The 22913-nt window shown below is 33.4% G+C and overlaps 2 protein-coding genes across 3 annotated transcripts; one reads left to right on the top strand and one right to left on the bottom strand.

The window, feature by feature from the left end:
* The first annotated feature begins 12131 nt into the window (after nt 1-12131).
* On the top strand, nt 12132-14047 carry LOC122596731 (cytochrome P450 76T24-like). The gene is made up of 2 exons (XM_043769356.1): nt 12132-13037; nt 13128-14047. The coding sequence occupies exons 1-2, from the start codon at nt 12132-12134 to the stop codon at nt 13740-13742; spliced, it is 1521 nt and encodes a 506-aa protein (XP_043625291.1). The 3' UTR covers nt 13743-14047.
* Nucleotides 14048-14506: 459 nt separating this feature from the next.
* LOC122594948 (putative pentatricopeptide repeat-containing protein At1g19290) lies at nt 14507-19879 on the bottom strand. Of its 2 annotated transcripts, XM_043767233.1 has the most exons (3): nt 17114-19879; nt 15964-16026; nt 14507-15394 (listed from the first exon to the last, which is right to left on the bottom strand). In XM_043767233.1, the coding sequence occupies exon 1, from the start codon at nt 19871-19873 to the stop codon at nt 17246-17248; it is 2628 nt and encodes an 875-aa protein (XP_043623168.1). In that variant the 5' UTR covers nt 19874-19879; the 3' UTR covers nt 14507-15394; nt 15964-16026; nt 17114-17245. The 2 variants fall into 2 exon arrangements, with proteins under 2 accessions (XP_043623168.1, XP_043623167.1); XM_043767232.1 differs by lacking the exon at nt 15964-16026.
* Nucleotides 19880-22913: the final 3034 nt, after the last annotated feature.

Here is a 22913-nt window from a genome sequence, read left to right as displayed (position 1 = left end):
AGCTCAAAAATCGTCTTTTCGGGTCAAATAATCACCAACCGAAAGCACAAAATTGCACATAACACACCACCACCACAATCACGACTTAGGACATCAAAATATGATGGAAATTCTGGACAAAATGAAATAAGAACAAAAATCCCTTTTGAAGCATTTAATTTGGTTGAAAAATGAGGCAAAAATCACTATTTCGGTAAACAATTTTATGTTTAAAAGTCCTCAAATTATAAGGACACAAGAGAGGTTGAATGGTTACAAATTTTTATTGATAAAATTTGCCTAAAAAGGCCTGGGATTTTTGGACAAAAGCTCTTGTGATGATTTCTAAGTGTTTTTATAATTTAGTGAATTTAAAAAGGGATTTTAAGGAATAAATAAATCAATAATAAATTATATAAATCATGAACTTGGACAAAATCACATAACTAATGTTAAAATAACCTAAACCTACTGGAGAAAAATAATTTCAAGGAGAGGAATAAGTTTTACATAATTTAAGAATAAATAACGAAGTTAACATCACTAATTAATCACTATTATTAAATAATTAATAATAATAATGCCTAAATAAATAAATAAAAGATAAAATTTTAAGTTTAAGAACATAATAATCAGTAGATAATCCAAATATAATTATCCATAAATTTTTAAAGGTAATTTAAGAACCTAAGAAGCATTATAAGGAATTATTTAATTAATTAATGAATAAATGAAATAAATAATTAATTAAATAATAATAAATCAAGGAAATTAATATAAATCAGAAAATATATTTTAAAATCCAAAATACTACAGTACCAATATCAAATAATAGTACAAAGCAAAGTGTGCAAAAGAAATCTCGCGAATCAAAGCCGAATTACCGAAATTCCAACAAACGCACAAAAACGCTTAACGCAAAAACTACTCTTACCATCAATTCCAATTCAACCAAACATCTTGAACATCATAATACACCTTGATTCCATAATTAAGTAACAACCAAAGATGGGCAAGCCTACTAGCATAAATTTCATGATCTAGTTCACTAGTTCATGTAACACGCACTTACGTTGTGTATATTTGAATACCATGGTTTAGGCTTGCTTGAGGGACGACACCACTAAGCGCACATCTCGTATTTGATCAGCCCCCATTACTCTCAAATCAAGTGAGTCATAGCCCCCTTTCAAACTCTTTTATGTGTTTTACTTTCGGAGTGAAAAACATGATAAATGAAACTACTTTCTATATATGCAATGTTTCTTGAAAGAGAGTTTGTTATATGAAATGATTCTTGATATATGAGTATGAAATAAAATTGTTTCGTATGTTCATGAAAATAAAGGATTTATGTGATGAGCTTGAGTTCTATCAAACCGCGACGTTCGGTACACTACTATTTACTCCGAAAGTGGAGGCCTGTAGTTAGTTAGTTGCGCAACTAGGTTTCGTCCGCCCACCCAAAGCGTACCGTTGGAAGGTTGGTTGCCTTCGTGACAACCTCCACTTCTAGTCTGGCCCCCGGGTGTTCTAACTACCTTAAGATAATCGGGCGTCTCCATGGCATGACCCATTATCATCATTGTTATTATTATTACGGCACTCGATTGACAGTTTGTGCTATGAATTGAATTATTGGATTGTAATCGGACTTGAATAAAATGGTAGTAGTAGTGGCTCAAGCATTTACTCATCTAAGATAATGGAATTAGACCCTTGTGGTCATATGACAAGGATTTATTTACATGGGTTATAATGAGTTGAACAAATGATTATCAAAGGATGAATTGGAAATATTCATGGAAATTGGTGATTCCCAATTTATTTTGTTATGATGTGTATATATGCTTATTGTATTAGTTAAAAACCTATGAACTCACTCAACTCTCGTAGTTGACACTTTTTCTTCATGCTTTTCAGGTTTAGAGCAGTAGGTTTGTTTATGGACCGCTTTTGGACATTGTGTTTGTTTGGTGAACGAAGACATGTAATGCAAACAGTTTATCTTTTATTCGGATTTGGACTTATGTAATGATTTTTAACACTTTACTTTAAACTATGTAATTGTTTAATTTGGAATGGTTTTAAGACTTTAATTAAGATGTTTTCCATTTAATCTTTTGTACCATGTCGTTCTGTGGCATCTCGTGTTTCCGCCGTAGTCGGGGTGTTACAATATATACAAAAAATACAGATTAATAATTACATTACATGAGATGATCGAACACTATGAAAAACACCACGTAGCACTATGAATTCGTTAATCAATGTATAAATAAGACATCGATGTAGCACCCATTTCATGATAATGATGTTGAATAAATTTAGAAGTTTATTGTCGGCAGTGATGTAGCACCCGTTACTGGTCATTGAAGAAGTCGTCAAATTCCGGTGACTCTTTCCAGATTCTGACGAATATTTCCAGTTTCCGGTGACTCTTTCCAGATCCGGTGACTCTTTTTAGATTCCGATGACTTTATTGACATTACGGTGACAAATATACAAAACCCATTTAAAATCAAACACAAATACAGAACCCATTTAAAATATAAAAAATAGATGTTTTCGATGCAGTGTGGTGGTGAGCAGGGAAGTGTTGGGATGATGACCTGTCGGAGAAGAGAAGAGGTTCAAGGGAGATAGATTTATACTTATACATATACAAGTGCACATATGATATATAGATATAGACATGAAGCGGGGGAGGAGAAACAAAAGGAACTAACGGTGGGGTGTTTTTTTTTTTATATAATTATTGTTTTATCTATATCTATATCAATAAATGAAATGATTAATGTAAGTACACATCATCTTTATCATTTGAGTCAACATGCCATGTAAGTGAATTTTCAAATGAAAATGGAGTAGTTACCGGTTACCTATTTAGCCGGTCACTCGTTATATTACATAACCCAAAAAACAAAGGTGATTATACTATATAGCTAGTCTAGTAGTTGGTTACATTACATAACATTTTGGTTATAGTTGGTTACATTCCCGTGCCATTATCCCTGTATAAAAAATAGAAAAATAAATATTAATGATTAGGATTATGATTGTTGATTAAGATTAAAATTGATGATTAAGATCATACATGACAACATAGATATAACAATTTAAATGGAAAAAATGACACCAATGTTATCTAGAAAAAAACATATCCTCTCCTAGTTATATAGAGAGATTAAACCTATATGGTGAACATATCGAATGAAATTGATGTTGTATCTTATATTACAGTCGCTGTATACCCAAATATTTTTGTTAATTTAAAATTGAAAATCATGCTGAGGACAAGTTGCTAAGATATCAAGAAATGCCACCTAACGATTGTCACATAATAAAAAAAAATACTATCTTTTTTTAGGTATATGAAAAGAAGGTTATTATTGTTCTAAACATAATGAATGTAACTAATGATTTTATTAACATTAATATGTAATTAATTATTTTTAGGGTTCACTTAGGGATTTAAAAAATATTATTTTATTAATATAAATTTGATCTAAAAAGTAGATTGACTAAATATTTTATTAATTACTTATCCAATTTAAAGTATATACGAATATTATTTCTACCATTTTGATTAAATTGATAAATCATGAATGAATAGAATTAATGATTAAGTTAATATAATATATTAAACTAGGTTTTTTACCCGCATGATGTGCGAATAAAAATGAACATGAACTAATATATAATAATACATTAAAGCATATAAATATTTTGAGAAATATAATGATGTATAAAGCACATAAAATTTAACAACCCAATTACTTTTTATATTAAAAGTCGAAAAGAATTTGAAGATGAAATCAAAAACTAACTTTTAAAAAAAAAATATGACAATGGTGTGATGTATCGACACAATTATGTAATCTATATATGAAACTAATGTTGGTTTTTAGGAAACAAAATCAATTTTATTAATTTCATAATTTTATTTTTTACATACCAATATATATTTAATATTTTTTATTGCATAAATAAATAAATATTGTGGAAAATTATAGAGATGACACATAGGATAAAATCTTATGTGGCAAATTTTAAAAATAGTTTTAAATTAAAGAGGGTTTTAAAAAGCTAGGATTTCTATTGTTTTAATATATATATATAGATATAGATATAAACCATGAATGAATAGGATTATTGATTAATGATTAGATTGATGATTAAGTATATAATATATAATGTAATAATTTATAGTGAAAAATTATTTTGAGAACTTTTTTTTGCGAAAATTTTTGAGAACTTTTCAAATCAAGCCCAACCGATGATTATTTTTTACATGAAAATTGTTTTTTTGATTGTTTTCTGAATAACTTATGTGTAATTTTGAAATTTATAATTATGTGGAGGCATAAATTATCATCCGTTATACAATTATGTGGAGATTTGGATTCTTGATCACATGTGTACGAATATTGCTATGATTACATGTGATTGACTTGCATACATGTGATCATAGCAATATTCGTGCACATGTGATCAAGAATCCAAATTTCCACATAACTGTATAACGAATGATAATCCATGTTCCACACAATTATAAACTTCAAAATTACACATGAGTTATTCAAAAAACAATCAAAAAACAATTTTCATTAAAGAACAATCATCGATTGGGCTTGATTTAAAAAGTTCTCGCAAAAAAAGGTTTCTCAAAATAACTTTATCCATAATTTATAAATGAATCATATGCATTAGTATATCAAATATAAACCAAAAACAAAATATCTTTATCTTTGTCATGTATATCTTTTTAAAAAAAAAATAGATATACATATGTTAATTTGTTATTATGAAATCGTTAGACATTATTATATTAACTACTAAATATTCTAATATTAAATATAAAAAACATTAAATTAAATTAAATGTTAAACCAAAAAATAAGCAAAATTTTTATCATTTTGACAAATAAGCAAAAATCTCATTTGTCATTCAAAAGAAGGTGCCACCTAGGCTATTTCATATCCTCTCTTAGTTATTTAGAGAGATATACATGAAAATTTTCACGTGATCTTTTAATTATCTAACTCTTGAATTATTTCTACACTACTTAATATTAACAAATAGTCAAACTACCATACTTAAAACCGTGTTATATATATATATGGAATCTTACCGTCATTTCCAATTTTTATTAAATATATGTAATTAATAACGTGTTGTAATTTTTTATCATTTGCTTTTTATTATTTGAGTTGATATTTAAGATGGATATTTATGATTTAGGTGTGTTTATCTAGCTATCTATATAATAACTTTTTTTTCCTAACAAGTAATATCAACTAGATTATTTGAGAATAATAATAGTTATAAATAATTTGATGAGAACAATGGTCTTTTTATTTAATTAAAGTTTGTTATTAAGGTTTAAATAGTAAATATCCTCTTTACTTTCCGCCTATGAAGGGCCTGAGTAAGTTTCCTATCCTGATCTCACGTGATAGAGGTTTTTTTTATCGAGGGGTTGAACTTGGGGACATATTCGGCAAAAGACACTCTAGAGCGAGCCCGGTTAACACAACATATTTAGACCTTTCATTAGTAATTTCCACCTTTCAAGAAAAAAAAAACTCCACCTTTATTGGTATTTAGAATATAGCGTTTTCTATTTTATTTGGAAATTTTTCAGAAAATTGACTCAGAACTCAAATAGAACATAAACAACCCACCTTCTTTTACTTTCTTTTCTTTTAATACTAACTTGACAATATCTTTTTTTCTTATAATTTCTTTCCTTCTTTTTATTTTTCTTTTTATTTTTCCTCCTTTCCTTTTCTTTCTTTTTCTTTCTTTAACTACTAACTCGAGAATACTTTTTTTCTTGTATTTTTTTTTCTTTTTCTTTCATTTTTTTTTCTTTACTTCTTTTTCTTACCATTTAAAACCCGAGAATGCAGTGTTTATGTTTACCTCTTTCCCCTCCGGCTGCTTACTCTTGATCACAACAACTTCTCTAGCGCCTTGCCAACTTTGAACCACAGTCCTCTCCAGTTGTTATCTCTAAATGACAACAACTTCACGTCAATCCCCTTAAATTTTTTTTTTATCGGTTTGACTAATCTTGTGTAGATTACCATCTCCAACAACTTACCAATTGGAGCCACGGGTTATCCCTGACCACCTCAACCAATGCACTGAATTAGTGTTTTTTGGCGCTGTTAGAGTTAACCTAAAGGGTCGCATTCTAGATTTTTCCACAGTGTCCCCAAGATGACCTCTCTCTGGTTGTCCTACAATAATCTCACATGAACTTACCTGCATCTTTCTCCACATTAGCAATTTCGCATCTTCATCTTGAAAATCAATTTCAAGGCCTTTCTGGTAGGCTTGATGTGCTATCCTCAATGGATCAACTTACGGTTGTGCAGCTAGAAGCTAATGATTTTAGGGGTCCAATTTCTGATCTTTTAAGATGTTTCACTTTAGAAGTTTTACAACTTGGGAATAATCAGCTTTCAGGAGTAGTCCATACTTCTTTGACGAATCTCCCTAGTTTACACTACATTGATTTGGAAAATAAGAGGTTATAGGGGCCATTACTTGTGTTTGAGGCTTAGACTAAAACTAGATTAGATGGCAATAGTTTTTGTTTATCTACTCGTGGGGAATGTGATCCACAAGTGACCGCACTCCTTGAGGTCGTGAGAGATATTGGATACCCCTTGTCATTGGCAGAACCATGGAAATGCAATGACGCCTATAAGGGATGGAAATTTATTACTTGCGATGCTTCAAGGAAGAATGTCACAACTGTTAACTTTGGGAAGCAGAAGTTTTCAAGTATTATTTCTACGTCCTTCGCTAAGCTCGAACGGATAAGAAATTTATCACTCAATGAGAATTATCTCACGGGTCCTATTCCCAAGAGCTTCATAACTTTGAAGGATCTTGAGTTCTTTGATGTTTCAAGCATTGACCTTTCTGGAAAAATACCTATATTTCCAATGAAAGTGAAGTAGTTATATAACAACACTTTGTTAAGGAAACAAAGCTCTAGCATAAATACTCGTTCACTAGTTGCAGTTATTACTATTGTAGTAGCTAACGTTTTTGCTTTAGTTGGGGTTGTCTTATTCGCGTCTTACAAGTGTTGGAGAGTTTCCAAAAATTCAGGTATCTATATTGTCAAAGGTTATGGTGAAATAGTCGAAAGTCATGGTGAAATACAGAATGTCGAAAGTCATGGTGAAATAAAGAATGTCGAAAATCATGGTAAAATACTGGTTTCTGAAAATCGCAAAGTTACAAACAGGCATGAACTGTTTGTAACTTAGTACAATGACAGAGGTCATTAGGGATGATCCATGGTTCTAGAAAAGAGTTGTTGGAGATCTTAAACTCCTTGAGATTAATAAGACCAAGAAAGAATCGCAAAGCTAGGTTCGCTAAAAAAGGCAAGGGGCCTGAGAATGAGTTATGTCCAAGGTCAAGCAATTTGAGATACGTCAACTTCTTAACCTTTGATGGGACAATCCCTGGAGTGCTTTTTTAGAAAGAACTATGGAGGTAACATGACTATATATGTCACAACCTATACCTTCCCATTTACAATAATGGTTTTCGGTCCTCCAAGTGTCTGGAGAATTCGAAATTGAATGGTAAAACTTGGACATGATAGGGGTGTCGTCAGCAAAAGCTACCAAGAAAGAAATCAGGACGAGGTGGAGGCACAGGAGAAGATTGTGGTGATGTGCCATTGTTCTTTCCTAGGTAAAGATAGAGGCGGTGACTGCTCATATTTATTTGGCTAGTAAAGACTTGAAAGTTTTTCTGTTTAAAACTTTGAAAAGTTTTCAGGGTGATAAAAGGTAGTACCAGTAGGGATGACAAAAATACCCGTACCTATTGGAGAATCTAATGTCTGAACCTGATTTGATCGGGGAATTCTCGAGTTGAACGGGGATGGGGACGAGTATGTGGATGTAATTCTATTCCTCGATGAGATGGGAAACCGTAAATCCCCGATTCGCATACCCAAACCCGAAAACACTATATATATTTATTAGAATCAAGGTAAATTTTTTCTATATATTAGAATCATTTTAAGTTTAGAGCTTTTTGTTTAATACTTTTTATGTGATATACTTTATTTATCATTTACTTAAACATAGGTATTAGTTTATACATAGAAAGAAAAGGTCGAACCACACATTCTCTTACTTATCTTATACTACGATGAATTTATGTTTATTTGGAAAAGGTATCCCGGATACCCAATGGGGACGGGTATGGGGATATAATTTAATTCCCCGACAGGGATGAGGATTATAAGTGGAAACCTGATAGGAGAGGGATGAGATCCCCAATAATAGGGTAAGGTTCCTTGGACCACCAACTATGCTACTTCTTCCATCCGCTCCCATCGTCCTTTCCCAATTGTGAGTCGGATAGATAACTTTACTATTGGCTTTGATGTGTCTCCGGAGTATCCTTGTACCTAAACCTCTAATCGCTTGAAGTTCATTTGTGACACATGGTGCAGCTTCCAAAATGTCTTCTCGTAAAAGATATTGCACTCACTTCCTGTATCGACACATATCTGCTTAGTTTTAGTGTTTCCAAAAAGTGCAGTAATTACTAGAGGGTCTATGAAATGGCAGTGTTGCAGATCGATGGGAATTTAATCCTTGCCATATTCCCTCTGTAAGATTTTGGAAACCTTCGCTCTGCACCAGGCTTGTACTTTATGATGTTGTAGATAGTTTTCTCAAGAGCCTTCTTCTTTTCATCTATTTCTTCTTCTTTTTTAGAAGCTTGCTGTGAACTTTAGGGGTGGATCTAATAGGGTGCTCACAATTGATTGATTTGTCCGTACAATTAAATTTTAAATTTTAAATCAACATAGTTTTCTCTAATTGGCCTATCCAACAAACAATCGACCTTTTAATGTCAAATCCCAGCTCCATCAACGTTAACAAAACTTAATAATATTGTGAGTACAATGCAACGTACAAGATCGAACAATATACTCTCTTTTTTTTTATCTAAAGAAGAAGAAATGTAGTTTAATTGTAAGTAAAATATTACACGTACAGTACTAACTTTCGATCAAAAGAAAAAATTTGTAGTTCTAAATGAAGAACAATCTATAGCATCAACTGATAGAATATAAATAATGTTGCAACATTTAATTAATAGTTCTAAATTAAGAAATTGCTAAGTTGATAAATGATTAGTAGTATATTTTAATTTTAAATATGATATATGAACACATCAAAACTATCAATTGATGACCGAATGGGCGAATGGTCTTTAAGTCTTAACCAACAAGTCACACAATTGAGTGAAGTATATATATATATATATATATGGAAAGTTATTTTGAGAACTATAAAAAATAAAAGAACGTGAGAACCAATCTGGGCCACACATCTCATTTCCTTTTTTTTCTCTCATCACTTTCATCCAAATTTTTCAAAACGTTTTATCTCACAAACCGTGCATCGTTAGACGAAAAAAAAACCATGGGTAGTCTTAAAATTTCGTCCTCTTTCATTAGAGATGTGACTTGATATACTTTTGACAAACTTTTAAACTTCGAAATTTATTTTTTTTTTGAATTTTTTTTTTTACCTGCACATGTGTAGGATGTGTATGATGTATACCCTACACATGTCCTGCACATGTTTAGGACGTCCTACACATGTGTAGGATATACATCCATATACATCCTACACATGTGTAGGATTATCGCTAAAAAAAAAAATTAAAAAAAAAAATCGAAATTTAAAAGTTTGTCAAAAGTATATCAAGTCGCATCTCTAATGAAAGAGCACGAAATTTTAAGACTACCCATGCTTTTTTTTCCGTTTAACGATGTACGGTTTGTGAGATAAAACCATTTGAATGAATTGGGTGAAAATGAGGAGAGAGAAAATTAAATATCATCAAGATCAAAATCAATGGCCAGGATTGGTTCTCACGTTCTTTTTTTTTATGGTTCTCAAAATAACCCACCCCTATATATATATATATATTTGGCATAATTATCAATAACGACTTGGCAGAAAGCTTACCGTATAATGGTGAAGTCTTGCATGTATCTTAGACAACGAGATGTTGACTATAGGCCGTTACAAGTATTTGAAGGAAAAACCCCAAGGTTTGTCATCCCTAAAGATCGAACTCAATACCTTAGATAAAACCTGGAATTGTCTCTGACCAATTGGACTATTTATCATTGGCCATTGGACCGTACTTTTAAAATGGATATCTTTGATAAATGTAGTTGGTAATTAAATGATTCAAAAGTTAAAACAATTTAAAGCGTGAGGTGGCGAAACAAAAATGTAATGATAAAAAGTTGTGAAAAAAAAAAAAACATACAAATTATTAAGGGGTTGGCCATCAAATTATAAAAGAACAAAAGGATGAGGGTCGAATCGTAAGATATCAAAAGACTGGGATTTGGGAGGATGTTAATCTATACAACCTATATAAACAAACTATCATTTCTCCATTTAACTTTTTACCTTTGAATTACTTAATATACGCTCTACATTTAAACTATCCCACATACCTTATCCCTGAAATTCCGAAATTATCCTTAATAAACAAAATCCACAATTACTTAAAAGCCATATTGTTATAAAATCTCCATTAACTCTAGAATTATTGCTGAAGGTATTGTTATGGATAAGAAAAAATATCTTAATTGTCAGAGATTATATTACAAAATGTTTAAACAATAATTACCTTTTAACAACTCACGAAATTACGAACCAATTATGTCCTTTGTATATTCGTATTAAATTTTAATCTTTTACTATTTATTTTTTTTAATTGTCTTGGTCTCCCTCCTACAATTATAATTGGTTATTTTTCATGGTTAGTGTTTGGACTTCATTACTTTTTACACCTAATACGCGACTTATTTTTAGAATGATATACACGGTTAGATCCTGCATTGACGCATCTCATTAAGTAAACTGAACGCTATAACCGTTAGGGTGTCTAAAGCGTTATAAACCGTCGCCGTTGTAACGCACGGGCACCATTCTAACTCATTAAGTAAACTGAACGCTATAACCGTTAGGGTGTCTAAAGCGTTATAAACCGTCGCCGCTGTAACGCACGGACACCATTATAGTATTATAAGAAATCAAGTGAAGAATCAATTTAATTGACACCCAAGTTGTGATTTTACCGTATGGAAAATGATAAAAGCCTTTGCATACACGGGCTGACGGGCGGATGCAGCTTACCAGAGGTGGTGATATAGAACCCAACCCACTCAGCCCAATACCAGTTATTTTGGTACATTAAAAGTTGGTTAGATTCTAGCTCAAAGGTTATTGGAACCCACACTAAAAATTAAAATGAACCTTATGCGTTGGAAAACTTATTAAAAAGACAAGTCATGTAGACCATTCCCATACATGAGGTCTTGTGTTCAAGCTTTGAGAAGAACATAAAAAAGTCTCTTTATGAGGGCTTGACTTGGGTTGTTCAATTCTGAAGGGGCAGGGTTTACTCTTATTAATCGTCGTGCCTTTGGGCGGATTAGCAGAGGGTTTTCCCCCCATCGAGTATTTGAAATAGACATTTCTACTTCGAGGGAACTCTCTAGCGCGGATCCAGTTAAGACAACGTATGCTAGACTTCTCGCTGTCGAATCGTGACACGAAGTTTTCAACGAAATTCACCTTAAAAAAAAAATGTAGAACCCTATGCTTTGGAAAAAGTTAAAAAGATCAATTTATCTACTGATTAAACAAAAACGTGGGTTTATATTTTACGCTTTAGTCTAAATACTTTTGCCCCACCATCTGAATTTCCTAGATCCGTTGTATATTTTTTTCGACGGAAGTACTCACAAGAATCACAAATCTATGTCAAACTGATTCTTAATTTGATCCTTAAAACAATTTTTTGTGTTGTTAATATGAAGGATACTTAATTGGAAAAAGGAGTGTTCATTGAGATCAATTTTCAATGGCATGTAAAATAAGCTACGAGTATAGATTTTTCTAGTTACAAAAATCATACGTGAGAAATGGGAATTGAATTGGTCATTGCTGTTTTTGCACGCCAAAACATTGCAAACATGGGTTGACTTTAATTTCTAAAAGATTGACTCCGATCTGAAATCAAGAATATAAATATAAATCATGATGCAACACAGTTGTTAAGAAATGGACTACACAATTATCTTCACCTTACTCTCCATTTTTACATGTTTTTATATCTTTATTGTCCTAACTGGCAAGTGGAAGTCGGACAACACTGTCCGTCTTCCGCCAGGCCCATACCCCCTCCCGATCATCGGAAGCATCTTTAAACTAGGAAAAAAACCACACCACTCGCTCCGCACCCTCTCTATAACATACGGTCCATTAATGTCACTCAAACTGGGTAACACTAGGATGATTGTTGTTTCGTCACAAGAAATCGCGAAAGAGTTTTTTCTAAAACATGACATTTCTTTTTCAAGTAGGTCAATCCCACATGCTGCTGACACCGACAATCGCAGTAAAATCTCCATGATTTGGTTGCCGGTTGGTGATCAATGGCGTAGACTAAGACGAATATGTAAAGAAAACTTATTTTCAGTACGCCAACTTGATGCTAGCAAACACTTGCGCCAAGAAAAGGTTCAAGAACTTCTTGATTATGTTCAAGAATGTCTTGATAATGGTAAAGCGGTAAACGTTGGTCAAACCGCGACAACGACAATTCTTAACATCCTTTCCAACTTCATCTTTTCAATAGATATAGCTGAATATGATTCAGAATCATCTCAAGACTTTAAGGAACTTGTATGGGGGCTAATGGAAGTTGGTGGAACTCCTAATATCACTGATTACTTTCACTTTCTTCGTCCATTTGATCCACAAGGTTTGCAAAAACGGGCTATTCTTTATGGCGTAAAGCTCATGGCGATATTTGAACAACACGTTGGTCAACGGTTGAAAGCAAGGGCTGACTCGTGCTCACCTGATTCATCTTCATCAAGCAAGGATCTTACCGATGTACTATTGGACATAAGCAAAAAAGAGAAATCATCAATTAGCTTGGATGACATAAGAAACTTGCTCTTTGTAAGTTAGAAGTTTTGTCAAAAAAAAATTGAGTTTTGTATTCTATTAGTACTTTTTATGTCATTTTTTCCATTTTTCGTTTTTGGGCAGGATTTATTTCTAGCTGGTACAGACACTACATCAAGCACATTGGAATGGGCGATGGCGGAATTAATCCACAATCCTGAGAAAATGTCAAAAGCCCGATGCGAGCTTAAGGAAGTAATAGGAAAAGAAAATGGAAGTACATATATTGAAGAATCAGATATCCCAAGGCTCCCATACTTACAAGCCATTGTTAAAGAGACTCTCCGGTTGCATCCACCAGTTACTTTTCTAGTCCCTCACAAGGCAATAAACGATGTTGAGGTCCAAGGCTATGTGGTTCCAAAAGATGCACAAATCTTGTGCAATTTATGGGCTATGGGTCAAGACCAAAATGTATGGAGAGACCCACAGAGGTTCGAGCCAGAGAGGTTTCTTAATGTTGGAGTTGACTATAAAGGTCAGGATTTCGGGCTTATTCCTTTTGGCGCGGGAAGAAGGATGTGTCCAGGATTGCCTCTTGCTGACAGAATGTTGCACTTGTTGTTGGGGTCTTTAATTTACAAGTTTGATTGGAAGATTGAAGGAGGAATAAGGCCACAAGATATGGACATGAGTGATAAGTTTGGGTTTACCTTACACAAAAGTCTGCCTCTCATGGCTATCCCAGTCAAAGTTTGATATATTTGTTGATTCAACTATACTGAGAACAAAATAGAGTTAATAGTTAGAAAAGAATAATCAGCCGTGGGAGAAACGCGTTTACTTGGAATTTATGAGATAAAGAAGCAAATAAAAAGAAAAAGTCAAGTGTTGTTAGAAAGATTAGATCCATATCAAGGTGGAGTCAAGATAGTTGATGTCACATAGTAGTGACACAATTGGATGTCCTTGTCTAACATTACGTTTATTTTAATGGTCATATACTCATGTCTCCGTCATTTTATTTATATCGATCTTGAAACTATGGTTTGTTAAGTTATAAACTGAATGTACAAATGAGCTAGTGAACTATTTTCTTGAAAAAAAAAATTATGCTAAACTTGAGTTCGGCTCGATAGCTCAACGAGCTTTATGATGATGTGTGCTCAAACTCAAATAATATCTGTAAAATGACTCAAACTTGACTTGAAAAGCTCGAAAATATTATGTGGCAACTAGTAATATTTCAACCATGGAGAGTGATGGAACGTTATCCTAATGTAACATGAGATTGTCTTTTGTTTGTATTAGTCTCATCAAATGAATAAGCTGTTCATATAATGTATTTGCTTACTTATGTATACTAAATTTTCAGTCACAGAGTATACAAAAATTGGTAACATATTACCTAAAAACACATCCATAATTGTATAAAATTAAGAAAAAAATGGGGGGCTGTATCTTCTATTTGGGATCATTTTACTAATGGTGGTGATATAAATATACTCAAAATCAAATTTGAATATTTCAAAACAAAAACATTAATCAAGTTGGCTGTGCAAGTATATAAATTAATAACAAAGAACGTAAACACATATACATCTCTTTAACAAGCAAGCAAGCTAACCAGATAACTATGGCAGTCTCCAATGCTAACTGTGTGTTAGTCTGTTAAAAAGACAACAATTATTCATGATTCTAAAATGAAATATACGGCTGATGCCGCAGTTGAGTTCTTGAGTTCACCTGACATCCTGATGTGTTTGCTATTCATGATTCTAAAATGAAATATACGGCTGATGCCGCGGTTGAGTTCTCGAGTTCACCTGACATCCTGATGTGTTTGCAGCTGTAGTGTCAGCCATGGTTCTGTATGAGAACATTAGCGTAACATTACTCCAAATTTCTTGCCCATAGGCCATATCCTTATCATGCAGTTTAATATCTCCCTCAAGTTTCCAATAAAATAGAGCTCATCAGGGAGTCTAACATCAAATGCACCCTTCTATAACCAAGCGGCAAATGAGAACAGATTCTTTTCCCATAAACAAAAGGAATGAACTCAAAGTCTTGGCCTCTATAATCAACACTAGATAAACCCATCTAGAATGAACATCTGACGTTCAGACCATATGACCTTTAAACAATAGCCCATACGTTACACAGGATTAGTGCATCCTAATGCATGATTGCCTAGGTATAGGATGGGAAGGTGTAGCCAAAACGCTTTGTGGCAACAGCAATTAGGTTTGAAAACTTAAAGAAGTCCAATTTGTCAATATTAATGTAGTCCTCCCAGTAATTTCCATAAGATCACACGAACCTTTAGACATTCTTTGGGCATTTGGTAACACAGCAATTGCCAATCCCATGGTCCTTTTCACCGTGCTATTTGCCGCAGAAAAAAACTCCTAGACAAGATATTGTGGAATATTAGTCATGATGTTACGGAAATACTGTGTTACGATAAACATTTACTTATCATACATACTAGCATCACTGCATCTTTTAGACTCATAGGGTGGTGCACCGGCTTCTTTTAACTATTGTGGTTCAGTAGTAGGACTCTAATTGTCTTATATATTAGGGTTTAGTTGCTTATATCAGAGATGTATCATATCAAAAAGGCAGAAAATTTATTTGGTAGAATTATTATGAGCTAATGGTTTTGATAGCATAAATGAACATGTATTTGGTAAAGTAAAACTATTACTTTTGCTTAATAAACTTGCCAGGGTCTTGAACTCTTGACAGTATCAATATTATTAAAAATGACAATACCAAAACCATATTTGATGTATGCAATTTCAGCTAAACTTGGGTTCAATTTCTGACTGAGGGCCAGCAGCAAAATGAAATCCGTTGTGTTGAAGAAGAAGAACAAGCCGAAAAGTTGGCTCTCACTTGCACCCGTTAATCCACTATTCTATTCAATATAAGAACTGACTTTCCAGCATATGTATTGCCTTCAGAAACAAACCTGGTCGATCATATGGTTTAAGTATTGGGAAGTGGTCTGCTAAATCAGGTTTTCCAAAAGTATCTGCCAAAGAAGGTACAGCATCCTTAATCTCCTTGAAATGCAAGGGAATCATAATGAGCCATATCAGTGAGACAATGAAGACGATGAAGCTGGAAAGAGCGTTTAGAGAAGCTATGAAGGCAGCTCTACCAATATTTACAGGTTTTCCAGAAATAGAAAACAAATGAACGTATTCAAGACGTTCTTAGATCTTTTCCTATGGTAGAAGATTGACAACATCAATTAAAAGTGTTATTCGGATATTTTCTTAGCCAGTGCCAGTAGTTCCCAACAGGCAACCAAACCATAGAGAATAAATTCTGGTTGACTACCTATCCGGTACCAGGTATTAATCTGAGCGAGAAGGATATGTCAAGTTCTACAAAAGAATTTGTTTGGCAACATACAATAATAATACAGCAGAAGTGAGGGTACTACACTACGACATAATTTTAGCAAAATCAATGGACAGCTAGTTATAGAAGGTGGATGCAAGCAATAGATGGGGGTTATCTCTAAGTTCAAATCTGTTTCCGAAAATAGAAAGAGAGTATGAACCAGTCAGGAGTTGGGGAAGTATCCCCCGACTTCCCCTGCAAAACTTGGTGGTGATGACATAAGACAGGTATGGGAGTGTCAGAATAGACAGTATGAGAAAAAAATGTAGCAAAGTCCATCTCTAAATCTATCTCTATATGTCTAATCTCTTCAATATACACAGAAAGGTCAAGAATAGATTCAGATGGAGATCGTATGCTGCTGTTTCTAGTAAGTCGCTTTTCCATATATTACGGTTTAGAGTTTTATGCATCAAAAGTTTTGCCACTATCTGAACTTCTCAATATCCATAGGTGCCCTAGATCCAAAAAATCACCAAGTATGTGTCTATGTCAGCTATGACTATAAATATTACCTTAGAATCACTTTTCTGGCTACAATCATCCTAGGCGGAGATTATTGTTATGGTGGGATCAGTAGACATTGCATTTCATGGAGTGACACTAAATTACAGAAAATTTTAAAACTCTTATACATACATTACCTAAATGACCAGATACTCAGTAATGACAAGTATACAAATGTACGAATCGTATATTCAAGGGGATACCTGCATTATGGGTGAGCTAGTGATAATGAGCTGATTGGCATTGCCTTCCTTGCAATTTAAGTCCTTAAACATCACTCATATCATGGTAGGCTCTGCAAATCTGCAATAATTCTCAAAGTAGCAAACAATGTTTTACATAGCAGCTGCAATCATTTCACCATTCTTATGAGCACAATTGATCAAGCCAGAATACTTGACAACTAAAGGAACGACGCGTTCATGCACCATTTTCTCTTTTAGTTTAATCACCTCACAAGTATTTCCAGTCTTCTTACAGCAGTCTATCAAAGTATTGTAAGTGATCACATTAGGGGCAACCCCTTTTGCCCGGAGCTTGTAAAAGAGTCTCATTGCTCTATCAAATTTACCTGATTTACATAAACCATTCATAAGAGCGTTGTATGTAGCAATGTCAGGAATAAGACCCTTCTTTAGCATCTCATCACGTAGCTTAAACGCCTCATCAACTTCACCAGCAGAAGACACAGCATGAATTAGGGTACAGTAAGTGAAATGATCAGGACTGAACCCTTTCTGTAACAATGCAGAAATGAATCTTTTAGCATCGTCAACTTTTCCAAGTTTGCATAGCCCTGCAATAGCTACATTATACACAACATTGTTGGGACTACGGGTGTCTTCCACAATTCCATCAATTATATTTGAAATTTTTGGGATATTTGACTTCCTCGTGTCACATTCAAAGAATTTCTCAAAACTTTTATCTCTAGGTAGAAGATCAAAATCCATTATCTTTTGCAGTAGCATGTTTGCTTCATCATTCATTCCAAACCTATATAGTGCACTCACTATTGTGCTACATATGACCACATTAGGAGCTAAGCCTTTTTCTTTCATCTCAAAATACGTAGTAAAGGCATTATCCAACATCCCTTCATTGCACCAACCAGAGATAAGGGCACCATACGTTACAATGTTCGGGATTAGCACCTTGATTTGCATCTCCTTGAGTAATTCAGTAACTTTGCTTATCTTTCTAAACCTAAAATATGCAGTAATAAGTGAATTATACATTTCAATGGACGAGGGTATGGCTTTTATTTCCATGGTATCCTTAATTTTAAGAGCCATTTCTATCTTTCCAACTTTGCAATAACCATCAGCAAGAGTATTATATGTTATTCTATCTGGTGGACAACCAAGTCTATTCATCTTGTCAAAAACCTGCTCCGCTTCAGACATTTTTCCCATCTTGCATAGTCCATTAAGCATTGTATTAAACACAATTACAGGTTTAATAAAACCCCTACCTAAAAACTGTTTCCACAATGTCAAAACTCGTTCAAAATCTCCAACCTTAAAAAGACCATCAAGCAAAGTACTGTATCCAATCTCATTAAGCATTAAGCCTCTTTTTATCATAAGGTGCCAAAGTTTCAACGCCTTGTCAATGTCATTAGTTCGACAAAAGCCTTTTAACAAAGAATTATAAGTGACAATACTAACATCGATGCCATCACGGACCATCTTTTCACAAAGCTTGAAAGCCTCAGTTGTATTACCTTCCTTACAATACCCATTTAACAAAGTGTTATAACTATAAGAATCCGGCCTCAACTTCCAATTATTCATACTCGCTATCACTCTTGCAGCTTCATCAAGTTGACCAAGCTTACAATACCCATTGATCAACGAATTGCACACAAAAATATTCACCTTCAATCCTGTTTTCAACATCTCATCACGAATCCTAACAGCACAATCCATCTTCCCAATTCGACAAAACCCATCTATCAAAACACCATAAGCTCGTTCATCCAACACCAACGACGTATTCTCTACTTTCACATCCCTAAACACCTTTTCCGCTTCATCCACTTTCCCCAACCTACAATATCCCTTAACAAACAAGGTATACGTAACCACATTCATCTTCATCCCTCTACCTTTCATCAACTCCAAGACTCGTTCCGCACCTCTCACATCACCCAAACCAACATACCCGTTAATCAAACTATGATACGTCACTACATTTGGCTCCACTCCATATTCTTCCTCAACTTCCTTCAACAACTCAACCCCTCTATCCACATTTCCATCCTTACAATACGCATTCACGACAATACTAACTGTACACACATCTGGCACAATCCCGACTCTTTTCATCTGATCAAAAACGTCAAATACTACCCCAAACTGACCTTTCCTAACCAACCCACTTAACAAACAATTACAAGACATCAAACTAGGAACTCTACCCCACTGACACATTTCATCAAACACCTGGAGTGCATTCTTAACCAACCCATTTTCCGCAAAAACCTTCAACACAATATCAAAAACAGTCGGCGAAAACCCAAATTCTCGATAAACCCGAACCAACTCATCCCAAATAAACAACCCCACATTCCCATCTCCGTTACAAAACCCTACTAAAACCCTCAAATTGGCCCTGGTTTCGTCGAAAAACCGGGCTTTAGAAAGAATGTGTACTAGCTTGCAGTAAGATTTGATATGGGGTTTGAACGATTGTTGCTTGGAAGCTAATTGAAAGAAATGTGAGCAGGCAGTTGGGTTGAGTTTTAATTTGGTTAGAATTTGGTTTAAAAGTTGGTCGGAAAATGGGATTGTGAGGGTTTGAAGGAGAGTGTAGCGACGGAGGATTAAAAGGTTGCATATTCGGTTGACTAATTCGGGTCGGGTTAAGTTGGAAAGGTCATGGTTTGAGAGACGACGACGGTGAAAGAGAGAATAACGGCGAGCTTGTGTTGTCAGGTGGAGGAGACTGTGTCTGAGCATCGGATATTGTGTCAGAACTCAAAGGAACTTCAAGTATTTTTGGTCAAAATTAAATTATGGTTTTATGGCTTTGAGTCAAAGGTTTTAGTTTATTTTTTACCCTTTTCAACAGTTTTTTTTAATTTTTTACTTTGTTAAGGTTTTGGTTTAACACCTTTAAATTAGCCAAGTTTTTTTGCATTTTCACAAAATAGTCAACAAAATCATAATGAATTGACAAAATCATAATGAGATCTTCAAAATCGTAATGAGAACATCAATATCGCAATAAGATTAATGGAATCGCAATGTGATTCTTCTGTTTTTGCAGAATCTATACTAGATTATAAGAATCGCATAAAGATTATCAAAATCGCATTGCGATTCTCATAATCTTGTTGCGATTATGCAGAATCTCGTTGCGATATTGAAGTTCTCGTTGTGATTTTGTCAATTTATTGCGATTTTGTTGGTTATTTTGTGAAAATCCAAAAACACTTGACTAATGTGGCATAATCGCAATGAAATTTGGCTAATGACGATATTTTCTCTTTATTTTAAGTGGCGGGAGATCGAAATAAGGTTGGTTTATATATATATATATATATATAAAGGTCTTCATAAACTTAATTTATATATAGGGAATATATTGAAATATTATGTATCTAATATTATAGGTATTTATCCCTGTCAGTTAAAGCAATCATTTGGTTTTCATCGAGATTCAACTCCCATCCCAAGAGGCGGTGATATATGACAGCTGTACAAAACATTTATAAGGAATATACTTTGAAAAACTATTTTTTGTAAGTCTTGGGATATTTCTTTACCTAAATACTTAGAAAAGATTGATTGTTGGACTAATTCACGAAACCAAAAGCCAAAAAAGTAAAAGGTTAAATTAAAGGGAGACGAGACATCATCACAAGAATGGATATTTCGAAGGGGCAAAAAGTTTCTACCTTCATATTGAGGTATGATTTTGGTATTATATGGTTAGAGAGATATGTGAGACGTTGCCTACCTGCAGTGATGGATCTAGAAAAATGATTTACGAGGGGCAAAAAAATGTTGTGACACTGAAGTCGCAAAAAGGGGGAGAGGGGGATAGGCATGAAACGAGTATCTTGTAAAAATAACGCATTATTTTTAAGTATTTTCAATGGAAACACAATAAGTAAAACCAACTCAATAAGTTATCAATAATTTAAAAGGAAAATTGTTAAATACTAACAAACATAAAATTATTGTATATTTTCATATCAAAATTTTTTTTTTATTTTTATAATAAGTGTACAATTACCTTAAAATTCATTAGTTACATCGATTATATATAACAAGACCCATTTAAAGTTCCTAACACAACATAACTAATAAAATAGGTAGATATTAGAGTGAAGACCCGTGCGTTACACGGCGATGTAAGCGGCTGCGATTTACATTTATTTTTGGTTGTCAATCTTGTGAATGAAAAATATCCGCAACCTCACTTATGTCTTCGACCGCATAAATGCATTGCTTGTTTCTAATTTGACAGATTGACTTATGTTACACTTTTGTAACTAACATTAAACATTATTTCTAACTTAATAAATTCTACTTAGAATATGTCCAACCCGCAACGAAGTATATGTAGTTCATGTTATTTAGCATTTTCGTATACATGATTTTAAAGAATATATAAACTCGAATATATTGTATTTTGGGTTTTAAATATTACGTACTATGTTGTCAATTTTTTGGTTTTTTAATCGATTTCCATTTTTAAGTTAATTGTATGACAAAATTTAGAGACAAATCCATAACATTCTTGTAATCCCAATGACATTTAAATGTTGTATAAAATGATTCCGAAATAAGTTATAAACCTTATTAATTTTATATGTTGCCATATACATAAACGTAATGTTTCACGGGGCAACCCCAATACCTTCTTTCCATAACCGGTATCCATGGTATTCTATTTCTTAAAGTTTTTATCCTTCAATCCTTGAAGCCAAATGGCACGGTTTAATCAACTTTCTTATCAAATGGTTAAAGTTGAATCGATCTATATCAAATGGTTAAAATTGAATCTATCCATTTTAACTTATTTTGAGAGCGACGATAAAGGACCAATGTAATCGATAGATATAAGCAATAGAGATTATACCATTTAACGGTAATAAATGAGTTGATTGAACATACTCTTAGTCGATGGATCATTTGTATGGTATCAAATAATTATAGTAGAGTGGAAAAAAAAGATATATATACACATTGACTCCCAAGCTTCAATATGAGACTATTCTCTTCTGTAGTCCTTTCTTTCTTTAACATTGAATCCAGTTTCAATGTTTTTACGCTTTAAGAGTGGTTAAACAATGCCTTTACAGCTTTACTTTTAAAATTAACGTGCAAGCATGACATCAACTATATAATTAGTACAAAATATACCAATTGTAAGCTGATCATCTTATATCACATTCTCAACTCAATATCATTTGAGAACATTAATTTAAAGGTTGTATCTTGTATATGCCATCAATCATCATGTGCAACCAGTCCTGGAATTAATGTACATAGACTGTAAAGCGTGTAAATGTGAACAAATAATATTATTAAGTTAAAGGTTTTAAAAAATTAAGGAATAACTATCACAAATGATGGTGTATATATTACATGAAACTCTCAAGTAAAACCAGTAAACCACTATCCAAAAAACCGTAAATTTGAGAGAGTAATGTTCTTGTACGTGTCCATGACTTCATTGTTACTTCAACATTTGAATATGTATAATAACATAGGGGTGTGTAAATATTGCTTACTCGGGATGACCCCATGCATCATTTAGCGACTCATTATATATCGGAGTTCATCAACGAACATCATAGTACTTTCTTGGTTTCTTTGCAAGTGCTTTCAAGATTTTTTTCCAATTTCTATTTGCTGTCAACTGGAGGTTATGATTGTAATGGACAAAGTGCATCGTACATATATAGGAACTTTAGGACTAATATTTAAGCACTTCTAACATATGTATGTTGCTTTCAATTTCCATCGATCCGAAAACCGTTACACT

Source organism: Erigeron canadensis, chromosome 4, assembly GCF_010389155.1.
Source record: "Erigeron canadensis isolate Cc75 chromosome 4, C_canadensis_v1, whole genome shotgun sequence".
Classification (NCBI taxonomy): Eukaryota; Viridiplantae; Streptophyta; class Magnoliopsida; order Asterales; family Asteraceae; genus Erigeron; species Erigeron canadensis.
Note: the sequence above shows the minus strand (reverse complement) of the source record. Positions and strands in the feature narration are given on the sequence as shown.

Bases quoted from the DNA above. Each gene is read 5' to 3' on its own strand.
- LOC122596731 (XM_043769356.1), top strand. From the start codon at position 12,132: ATGGACTACACAATTATCTTCACCTTACTCTCCATTTTTACATGTTTT. The intron at 13,038-13,127 runs GTAAGTTAGAAG...GTTTTTGGGCAG, and splicing joins ACATAAGAAACTTGCTCTTT to GATTTATTTCTAGCTGGTAC.
- LOC122594948 (XM_043767233.1), bottom strand. From the start codon at position 19,873: ATGCTCAGACACAGTCTCCTCCACCTGACAACACAAGCTCGCCGTTAT.